Raw genomic sequence first — 12178 nt, forward strand, 5'->3', positions numbered from 1 at the left:
AATCATATTATCTAAAACATTAATTTACTACACAGTACATTTTTCATTTTAACAGAATTACTATGAAATGTTATATAATCAATAGGGTAATAAAAGGAAAGAATGCAGTTAAGTTCTTATTAAAAAAGAAATCTTCAGATTCTTTCTTAGAGAAGATCTTTTAAAAGATAGAGGCATGATTTCTCTTTCCAGCAACACAGCTGACTGTATGTGTGGAGAAATCCCTCCTCATGATGAATATCTAAAATAATGAATAAAACATTTTTTAATTCTTTCAGAAGTATGGTTAAGCTGGCAGTAAAGTACAGAAAATAACTGGAGGCAAGAATCTTTAAAAAAGAATCCTTTCCAGGGATGAGCAAGTTGTAGTGCTGATATCTGCCCTGTGGTAGGGTGACCATATAATTTATTACCCAAACCAGGACATTTTTTGAGCAGAAATAATTAAGCTATAACAAACTCATACTCGTCCAGGCATACTACGATACATGATCACCCTACCCTGGGGTTACTTGCTGCCCCCTGGGAGAAGTTTGGGTTTTAGCAGGCCACATGTGTACACGGGGAAGAAAGACAAAGCCTAGGGTCTGAATGGGGTGAGCTGTTGAGTCAGGGACTCCTGAACAAAAGCCCAATCTCACAAAGGGTGACACTTTCAGTGGTTAACTTTAAAAAAAAAATTTAAAAAAGAGGGAAGGAAGGGAGGAAAGGGGAAAAAAGAAAGAACAGACAGAAGGAATGAGAAAAGGAAGTAAGGACTGTCTTGCAACAGGAGAAAGTCTTGTTTAACTGAAACTTGATTCTTGGTAGAAGAGAAAAACTATTCTTTCCTCTTTTTCTTTACATACATATTAAAAGAAAGTAAAAAAGGAAAAAATGCCTTTAAAAATTCTTAAGCACAAGTATACTCTCATCCAGGTTTCAGGCCAGAATTCATACCATCAAGGTAACCTGAAAAACCTGAAAATAAAAATTAACTTTTAAATGATGTTTGGTTGGTAGACTGTCCTTCAGTACCAGAGACAAGCTAACCAACTCATCCATGGAGAAATATACTTACATGCAGTTCTTAAATAATTCTCACAGAAAATTCCAAGGAATATAAGCTCTTAATAAAAAGAATCACTAAATACATGAGGAAAAAGCGTCAGTGAGTCAGAGTCAGCAGAAACAACAGTCTAATGTTACTAACCTAATATTGTGGACAATATAAATGAACATGGTTAATATGTTTAAATAAAGAGACTACAAGTGTGATAACGAAACACAAGACTATCAAAATTGACAAAGTATATTTAAGAAAACTCACAATTCTTAGAGAAACTTTAAAAAATATGTAATCTGTAAAAAAAAAAAAACCAAAAACGAATGAATTTAAGTTAACCAGAAGATCAAAGACAACTGGAGAAAATTAATTTTAAAAAAGGAAGATAAGAGCTAAAGAAATTACACAGAAAGTTGTATAGAGACAAAAAGAAATGAAGATTAGGAAATATGAAGATCAGAGTGAAGAAGCCAAATACATCTAATCAAGACCTAGAAGGGAAGAAATATAAAGAAAGAGAGAGGGTTAATATTCAATTAGGTATAAGATGACCATTTTCCAGACTGCTAAAAGACATTAATCTTCAGATAAATTCCAATGAACCCTAAACAGGGCAAAGAGAAATCCATACCTAAATACATTGTAGTGAAACAGAAGAACATCAAAACCAAAATGTAGATCTGGAAAGTAGCCAGAGGAAAAAAAGACATATTGCATGCACAGGCTTGCTAGATCACAAGTCTGACAGCTGACTTCAGACAGTAACAATGGAAGATAGTGGAATAACAGCTTTGGGGAAAATAAGCATTGACCAAAAGTTCAGTCCCACCAAAATCACTTAAAACTTCAATAAAAAGATTTAAAAAAAATCAAAGCCAAAGGACAGGAAGAAAAGAAGAAAAGATAATAAAATTTTGAAGGTTGGGAACTGTCTTACCAGGTCAGTTCTCAGCTGATTCCTGGTTAGTAGTGGGGAGAATAAGAATAAACCTCTGTCAGGCTGTAGAGTCCTGAAAAGTCTCAGAAACAGCAGCCCTTGATGCCTCTGTAACTAGAACTGAACGATAGGTGAGGATGGGGTGAAAGCTATTAATGTTAAGCAGTTAAGTATCTAGACTCCTTCCTTATTACTCATTCCAGTGGGTAATCCCGTCTCCTACCCCAACAGAAAACTTGGTTTAACTTTCAGAGAAGACAAGAGTCTTTGGACTAGAAGTTGACCTAGGCAGTTGAATACATAGGTATCTTACTGAAATCAAGGGATTAACGGACCATACTTACTAAGGAATACTGAGGTATCCCTCTTTTGCTGTTCAACAACCAGAACAATGGCAGCTAGACCTTTATTCTCTAGGCAAATATTTCTTTTCCAAAGAATCTGACTAGACTAAGGGGAGGAAAAACTCCTAAAATACTAGCCATCTGGGATTCCATAATACATGACTCATCAATGGTTCTCAAAATTGACTGCTTATTGGTATCACCTTGGAAGCTTTAAAAAATAGTGATGCCTGTGTTCCACTACTGAGAGTGTCTGACTTAACGCCTTAGGGAGGGGCACCTAGGAGTGCCCTAGGATTTTTAAAAGCTCCCTAGGAGATTCTTAAGTTCAGCCATGGTTAAGAACCACTGCCCTACAGTGAAACTCAAACACATATTCAAAGCTTCAATTAGATTTTAGTTTTTTTTACTGTTAATAGCAAGAAGAAAATCAAGGGTTACTTAGAAGATCATATGATAAGAAAATCTCTAAAGCAGAAGACAGAGGCAAAAACAAATAAACAGGTGTCTGGCAGAAGGCCTGGTTTGATAACTGGGAGGACAAATAGGAGCGTGGGCTTTGAGTGAATGATCAAGCTGTAGCAGAGTCGATGTCTTTTGTACTGGATGACTGGTGAGCAGCACAGGGACCAGCACCCTCCTTGGTCATACAGTATCCCCCTTTGGCAAGCTGACATTTCAGGGCTCAGTGGAAAAACCTCAAGTATAATTTTAACGGCAGCACAAAAGTCACAGTGACTCTGACTCAGATGCAAAATTAGAGTATATTCTGTTCTTAAATCTCACCTTAGAAGTTTCCTTTTTCTTTTAAGCTTGCAATTGACTCTTCCTGTAAAGTGTCTTGTGATACTGTGAACTAGGTGATATAAAAATAAAGCACTTTGCATTATGTAAAGTTTTACTGCTTCTGTGCTATAACATCAAATGTGCTTGATTCTCCAGGTCTAATTTGTATATCTTTAGACTCACTGAGTAGTTTTCACCTTATGAAGAATTCAATAAAATGGTATTAAAAGGCACAAAGATTGCTGTCAGATATAAATTCCTTTTTATCTTTCCTCTGAGCCCAGGTCTTTGGCAAATATTCTTTTGGATTTGCAAAAAGCATCTCACCAGCTAAGGCCTGCTTAGCTCACACAGAAGTTAGACCAGTTAGCATTTACAAACTGGAATAACCACCTCCAAAAGATACATATTAGCAGGTCTTCGCAACCAGTATTTCCTAAGAGTCACATAAGTGATAAGGAAAATCAGTGTTTTCAAGCCCCAGAAGACAGGGTAACAGTTTGACTGTATACATTTAATAGCTCCTGAATGATTTCAAATGTCACAAGAAGATAACGCTTGAATGTGGTGGCCAATTCAATAGAAAAACATTCCTAGGATGTTTCCCAGGGCTTCCTAGGAAGGCCTCCAGGCTTCATGGGGAATTTAGTCTTATATGAAATACACTGACAAAAATATACTTGTTCCATATAAAACCTAGAAGTTCAGGGCTTCAGTTATCTGCTCTTTGGCTTCAACCTTAGGCTTGAAGGGTGTTAAAAGCCTAAGGTCTGCTTCAGTGTCGTTTCTGGCATCTGAGTGTATTCACAATCAGTATCACATGTCATGTAGGTTCCTATAAAATCTAACAACCAAAGTAATATGAACAAGGTAGGCCATTTGGACTTACAGTTAACATCTGACTGTTTGCTCTCAAATAGAGGTAAGCATGCTGGATGGATACAATTTGGTATGAAAAGCTCCTTCTATACTTTTGATATTGAAATCTTAAGGGTAAAAAAGCTACAAGAATAATGATTATTTTATTATTGATTTCATGTACAAAATTAATTACTAAAGACCAGAATGGCCAAATAAATGGGAAGTAGACTAATACTGCAAATATTAAGAAACAATGTTTTTTGGATCGCTCTCCTAAAGTAAAGGAAATAAAAGCAAAAATAAATAAATGAGACCTAATTAAACTTAAAAGCTTTTGTACAGCAAAGGAAACCATCAACAAAATGAAAAGACAACCTACTGAATGGAAGAAAATATTTGCAAATTACATTACCAAAAAGGGATTAATATTCAACATATACAAACAGCTTATACAACTCAACATCAAAAAGACAAACAACCTGATTTAAAATAGGCAGAAGAACTGAATAGACATTTTTCCAAAGAGGAAATGCAGATGGCCAACAAGCACATGAAAGTATGCTCAACGTCATTAATCATCAGGGAAAGGCAAATCAAAGCCACAATGAGAGATCACCACACACCTGTCAGAATGGCTACCATCAAAAAGTCTTACAAATAACAAACACTGGTGAGGACATGGAGAAAAGGGAACCCTTGTACACTTTTGGTGGGAATGTAGACTGGTGCAGCCATTGTGGAAAACAGTATGGAAGTTTCTCAAAAACCTGAAAATAGAACTATCATATGACCCAGCAATTCTACTCCTAGGTATATATCTGATAAAACAAAAACGATAATTTGAAAAGACACATGCAACTCCAATGTTCACAGCAGCATTATTTACAATTGCCAAGACATGGAAACAACCTAAGTGTCCATCAACAGATGGACGGATGAAGAAGCTGTGGTATATATATATACACACACAACAGAATACAACAGCCAGAAGAGAAGAACAAAATTTTGCCATTTACAGCAACATGGATGGAGTTGAAGGGCATCATGCTAAGTGAAATAAGTCAGAAAGAGAAAGAGAAATTCTGTATGATATGACTTACATGTGGAATTTTAAAAAATACAACAAACTAGTGAGTATAACATATAAGCCACAGACTCACAGATACAGAGAACAAACTAGTTGTTATGGGAGCGGGGGAGGGGCACTATAGAAGTAGGGAGTGGGAGGCAGAGACTACTGGGTGTAACACAGGCTTAAGATGTATTGTAAGACATTGGGAATACAACCAATATTTTGTAATAATTGTAAATAGAAACTAAGCTTTAAAAATCGTATAAAAATTTTAAAGAAACAGACTTTCTAGATATCTTTAGGAAAAACATTATAAGCTTTGAATCAAAATACCCCATAAAATTTTTAAAAATACCAGGCCAACTATTAGAGATTAAATAATATCATAATTCTAAACTTTATAATATTATTTGATAAGCTATCATTCATAACCTTAAGCAAAAACCTTCTATTTTAGTTCTGTTCCACATATGAGTTTCAAGAAACAATTCTATTTGAGAAATTTTCATGTCATGTAAGGATAAATTTAAGGTAGATGTCAACTTTGCCACCTCAAAATTTCATAAGAGGAAAGACTCCAAAATAACATATGATGACATCTGTGATAAATTATCTTCCATTTAAATGGAATAAATATCAAAGGAAGGAAGAATACAGAATTAGAGAAAAATGAGCTGTTCCAACTCAGACTCGAGTTGAAAGTGTTCACAGTAGCATTATTGTGCTGCTATGCACTACATCATGTGATAGATACAGTGTTCACAGAGGACATTGCTGAGAATTCTGGTTCCTACATTATTAGGTCAAATTTTAATATTCTGACTACTAAAATGTAATAAAAGTATAATATTATATATTTGGGATATAGTTTCTGAGTTATTCTTATTTGCTAAAAGTCTACTCTATGTTGCTGATCATTTTGGTCTTGAGTTTGCATTTGGTCAAACTAAGTATCCGATGTGCCTCTGAAGTGATGTTCTATATCATGTAATAAGAAAGAACACCTAAAGACGGAACGAACAATGAGGCATTCAGGAATTTACTCTTGGAATTCACTTCACTAGGAACTTCAAGTTAAATAATCAAACCACATTTCTTTTTCAACTACTGTAGTGTTTCGGGGTGAAAACCTTTACATATTTGTAGTAGGGAGAGATTTTATTGAACCTAGAATTATAAAACAAAAGCTTATAATGGGATCACATATCTAACATACATTATTCAGTAGTGGGTATCTGGTCAGTGTGACAGATTACACGTAAGGCCACAAGATACAACATACGGATTTGGGAGAAAACTCCTAAAAATATATCATTCATTTTGTTCTATCTGTGACCAGAGGAGAAATCCAAATAGATAAGCTACTCCACTAAATACTTGGGAAAAGGACTTGCCTAGATGCCAAATACATTTATGCAGAACCATAAAAGAGAGAGTGAATTCACAGAGTGTCAGACATTTGTGGTAAAGAGGCCTGAAAACCAAAAGAGAAAAATAATGGTTCATTTCATTAGTATTCTATGCTCTCAGAACTAGGTACCATCACTTTGATTTGAAATGCATGTGCTCACCTCACACTGATAGGATGTACCAATTCTACCTTCTAATCATAGTCCACAGGGCCATCGTCTAAAGTGAAATGTAACCTCCAAGTGAAAAACATAAAATGATGGAAAATGTATTTTCCTCACTCAAGTGAAATCTGGTTTTATGATGTTCTTGCTCAAGAGACATCTGTTAGCATATTTGGATTTAAACGTTCAGATGTGCACTTTGTGCCAAGAAAATGCTTCCAATATAAATGCCCTGACAACAAGTCTTCTTTAGGAGAACAGCTTTGAGGTTCACAGCTTAATTGGCTGGAGCCCGATCATGTTGTTGGTAACTAGGGCCTCTCTTCTATTTAACTTGTACAATAGCAGTATCACCTCTCCAACATTAGGGGTTGTTTTATTTTGCATCTTAAGAAAAGAAAAAAGGAAGATGGCATAACGTAGTACCTATATTAGCTGTTAGGACTGCAGTCTACTTATACTTTTATAATGATTTCTTTCATAGCTTTATGTTTGTCATCAAGGAAAAGGGAACAAAGAGCTTTGGAATAGTGAGTTTTGTGTATTTTCTGCACATGATATATTAGCTTTTTCCTTATCTCTTCACAGTACTACTAGAGTTCACACTAACTGAAAAGGAACATACTAACAGAATTTAGTATGTTTAGAAATTGGAAACGGTCCTTTTCAAATGAAGTGTGTTGAAAACGGCAGTCCCCATCAATCCTTTGGCTAGTAGTTTTTTGTATATGTATGAAAACACTTATTCTGTTTCTAATCTTTACCCTTGAAATGACTCTGTTTCTAATAAATACTAATACCCAAAACCTGAGAATCATTTAAACTGAAACTTAAAGTTAAACCTTCATGACTTCTAAAACATTAAAATGTCATCATAAAAGCTACATTTTTAAAGGGGTTACATAAATTGTGTTTTATGATGCATTGTCTTATCGTTTCTCAAGAAGGGAATCTGAGCTGTGTTAGATCGCAGGTTTTTATACTAGCTAAAAAGATTTTTGAACAAAGGGGGAAAAGACAACAGTGTAATAATAATTTTTTAGGAGTATGTAATGTACCAAATTCTCCATTTGGTCTTTTCACTGTCTTTAACTGGCAGGAAATCTGTGATAATTTATAGTATAGAGATTAATTAATAGAGGTGAGGATTTAATAATCTTTTAAACTTATTTTCTCCACATTTTAAAAACATATCTAGAACCAAATTTCTTTCTGCTTACCCTTGCTGAGAAAATTTCATTTCCTCTAGCTCAATACATAAAATCTGCACCTCTGCCTGCCAGAGAAATATGCTCAAGACGTGGTCTGTTTCATGGCTTGATACACCACAATAAATTGTTAATGATACATTACTGCACCAAAAAGCAAGCAAATGCAATACCATGTTCTCTGTACATTTCAAACAGAGCTAGGAAGTTTCAAAATACTCTTTTTCAACTCTCTAACATCAATATCACCACCAATAAACAAGCATTAAACACCTGTACTAAACTTACAACGCCATGTTGGATGTTGTTGGGTGTTCACATTCATTCACATCAGCCTGTGCTTTACAGTATACAAAGATTTATGAAAATATGCAGTAATTATTCACCACCTTTCCCAAGAACCAATCACTCAATACAGAAATACCCAAATTGATTATTATCAGCTGATATATAAAGAAATGGCACAAAAGGTCAAGACTAGCTCATCTGAAAAAAGAAAACTGAATAAAAAATTAGATGCCTTAATTTAGTATATATGATAGCTTTAAAACCCTTGCCACTATGAATATTAAACTCTACCAGAATGGCACATTTTACAGGTTATATTTTCTCTCTGGCTTCTGGTGCTTCAAGTTTCACATTAGTGATTTATGATTTATAATGTCAGTCAAAGCTCTTAATAAAAATACAGCTTTACGTCACTCAGTTGGGAATAGAATTTTTTCCTTTCTCTCTCTGTAGGGTCTCACATACATATTGAATATATTTTAGGAGTAATTACAAAATATGAGGTTACAGGGCCACCACTGATTGTCATCACATGCCACTCAAAATTGTTTCTGATGGGACAGTGAATTGATCAGAAATACCTTTCTGTTGGTGCCATCACATATTTGAGTATTCTGGGACAAAACCACATAGAAGGTTTTCATTATTCCTGAAAGGCAGAGACCTCCAGGTATCTTCACAGTCCAATCATGTCAGGCTTCTGGGATTTGAGAAATCCATCCTTCCTATACAGGCTTACCTCATGCATGTTAATCTCTATTATGTGGTCAAAAAGAGTGGTTTTCAAAGTGAGCTACATTCACTCCAAGGGCTTGTAAGATTGTGATTCACTAGTTAGAAAAGAAAATAACTAGAACTTAAATTACTAATACCTTTACTGTATACTGAATTTGGGCTTCCCTGGTGGCTCAGCTGGTAAAGAATCCACCTGCAACGTGGGAGACCTGGGTTCTATCCCTGGGTTGGGAAGATCGCCTGGAAAAGGGGAAGGCTACCCACTCCAGTATTCTGGCCTGGAGAATTCCATGGACTCTACAGTCCATGGAGTCGCAGAGAGTCAGACATGACTGAGAGCCTTTCACTTTCACTTTACTATACACTTTGAAAACATGTATGTTTTTGTCCAGGCGGTGCAAGTAGTGAAGAACTCACCTACCAATGCAGGAGACATAAGAGATGCAGGTTCAATCTCGGGTTGGGAAGATCCCCTGAAGGAGGGCATGGCAATCCACTCCAATATTCTTGTCTGGAGAATTCCCATTGACAGAGGAGTCTGGTGGGTGGCAGCCCACAACATCGCAAAGAGCTGGACACAACTGAAGTGACTGAGCATGCACACACGCAGTGTACATAATACTAGAGGAGTACATGTATAAATTTTACAAATACATATATCAAGAGTGCCCACTTGAAAGTCCTTTTTTAACAGCTTTAGCAAGATATGATTTGCCCATTTAAAGTATACAATTCCACAGTTTATAGTATATTCACAGAGGTGCACAATCATCATCACAAAAAATTCAAGAACATTTTCATCACCTCAGAGAGCAGGCTTCTGCATTTTTGCTATCAGACTCCCTGCTTCCCCATCTCTTCAGTCCTCAGCAATCACTATTTTCTGTCTTTACAGATTTGCCTATTCTGGACATTTAGTATAAATGGAATCATATAATGTGTGATCTTTTGTGACTGGCTTCTTTCACTTAGCATAATGTCATCAAGGTTTGTCTATGTTGTAACACGTATCAGCACTTGATTCCTTTTAATGGCTGAATAACATTCCATTGCATAGCTATACCATATTTTGTTTAGCCATTCACCAGCTGATGGACATCTGGTTTTTTTTCACCTTTTGGCTACTGTGAATAATGCTCTGAATATTTATGTTCAAATTTTCATATGCACATATGTTTTCATTCCTCTTGGGTACACACTTAAAAGTGGAATTGCTCAGTATAATGTAACTCCACATTTAAGTTTTTGAGGAACTGTCAGACTGTTTTCCAAAATGGCTGTACCATTTTTACATTGCCGCCATCAGTTTATGAGGGTTCTAATTTCTCTAAATCCTTGCCAACACTTGTTATCAGACTTTTTGATCCTAGCTGTCCTATTGGGCATAAAGTGGTAGCTCACTGTAGTTTTATTAATAGCATTACCTTGATGACTAATGATACTGATCATTTTTTGGTGTGCAATTTTTTTTTTTAACTAATGGTGTGCATCATCAAGAAGTTGCAAGGCAAGTGGTATAAAGTCCCCTGGCAATTTCAGAGGCAGTTATCCAATGAAAGCCCCAGAGCACATTGTGAAGTAAAAACATGAGCTCTTATCCAAGACATTTAGCTCCTCGTGGATGATATGTAAACCAAGCCCCAAAGCATGAGAAACCAGTGGGGGAATCAAAGATCAACCAGATGTGGAAGACACTTAGATACCTCCTCCAAATCAAGGTTGTTCTATAACTCTGAGAAACATATGGAGAACCTCCAGTGATGCCACTGCTTAAGCTGATGGCTGGCTCAAGGCCCTGACGAACAGGTGGTAGCAGCAAAGCTAGAGTCATTTCCTGGCACACCACCAGCTATCTATGAATGCAACCTTTGGGACAACTCTGAGGGAGCACCCTATTAGCATTAGAGGCCATGGCCTGTGTCTGTTTAAACGGCTTTCCCTAGTACAGAACAAAAAGAACAACGTAGAATTTTAAAAATACAGCAAAATATAGCAATTTAAAGAATTGCTCCTTTTTGGCCAGAAGTATATGTACTCTATATTTTGGTATTATGGGACAAAGGTGACAGTCAACATTTTACTTAGCAAAATTACTTTTGGAAATTGCACAAGTTGGTGAAACCCGAAGTCTGGAAACTCTCACTTAACTCACTCTATTCATTGCTGCTTTTATATGCTTATTCCTACCAAGTCCCTAACCCTAGAACACCAAGTTTTCAAGTTCTATGTATTTTTTAAGACCCTACTTCTTATGCATATGAGTCACTGCATAGTCACTCTGTCAGTTTACTCAAATATTTATTGAGCATCTAAGTGGAAGGCACCATGCTTGGCTGAATTAGAGGTGTGTGTGCCAAGATGATTAGCTCATGTACCCTGTTCTCAAGGGTTTTACATACTATGCTTGCCGTCAAGTCTTCAGTGATAGACTGATGAACAATTTCTGAATCACATCACCTAAATGGAATGGTGAGGGGCCAGACAATTTAAAATCAGAGCTGCTTTGGAAAATCTACCACATATAGGTCACAGTACCTACTACAGTAGACAGTCTCTAAGAGAAGGCTTGCTGGATGATTTACAGCTTTAAATAGGAAAGAGGTCAATAATAAAGGTTTGTACCTTAAGTGAGATCAGCAAAGCAGAGCTTCCTATCTTCCTAAATCTAAGAACTAATGTCAATAAACCTTCTGATTATTTTACCAAGAAAGAAAATGCGCTAATGATTAATTCTTTTTAAACTAATCCTTTTTATACCTCTAACACCAGAGTGGTTGTTGCTGAATAAAAAGTGTCTTATTTCTCTCTTCTTTTTTATAGCCTTTCTCGCTCTAATCCTCACCCTGCTGAATTTAATTGCCTTGGCAATGCCAAAACAATGTCTGATCCAAATAGGTCAGCATTGATCGCTCTAAACCAATTGGTTCCTTCATTAGCAAGAAAATGAAGTAAAGAGAAAAGGCAGGTGGCTCTCGAACAGGCAGCTGGGCTTCTGCTCCTCTTACAGTGTCTGTCTCTCATTAAACAGTAGCTGATCGATTGGCAACTTGCTCAAAATCCACAAAAACTATTTATCACTCCTGACACAGACCTGTTTTAACAGGCCACTCAACTCAAGATTTGGACACCCCAGACTGTTTGTGTGGCCCGTCACATTCCCCCATACAGACCTGTCTGGAGATCATATGGAGAAAAAGGACACATCATCCAAACAACTACCACCTGGCAGGGCACCAAGTAAAACCTTGAGGGACTAATCCCACCAAGGAGTCTTAGGAGCAAAGGGTTCCCAGGGGGAGGTTCTAGAGTCTACAGCATGGTAAAGGGA

The 12178-nt window shown here is 36.4% G+C and overlaps 1 protein-coding gene across 4 annotated transcripts in view; it reads right to left on the bottom strand.

The window, feature by feature from the left end:
* Positions 1–12178, bottom strand: part of BTBD9 (BTB domain containing 9) — a 396006-nt gene that overhangs the window by 180129 nt on the left and 203699 nt on the right. Inside the window, exon 8 of one of the 4 annotated variants that reach the window (XM_081523211.1) lies at positions 9044–9059. The exons of the other annotated variants lie outside the window; for them this stretch is intronic. Within the exon in view, the coding sequence (XP_081379337.1) occupies positions 9044–9059 (16 nt within the window). The remainder of the gene's footprint in view (positions 1–9043; positions 9060–12178) is intronic. 4 annotated transcript variants of the gene reach the window in all.

The sequence above is a fragment of the Giraffa tippelskirchi genome, chromosome 8 (assembly GCF_054371585.1).
Source record: "Giraffa tippelskirchi isolate mGirTip1 chromosome 8, T2T-mGirTip1v1.2.pri, whole genome shotgun sequence".
Taxonomy (NCBI): domain Eukaryota; kingdom Metazoa; phylum Chordata; class Mammalia; order Artiodactyla; family Giraffidae; genus Giraffa; species Giraffa tippelskirchi.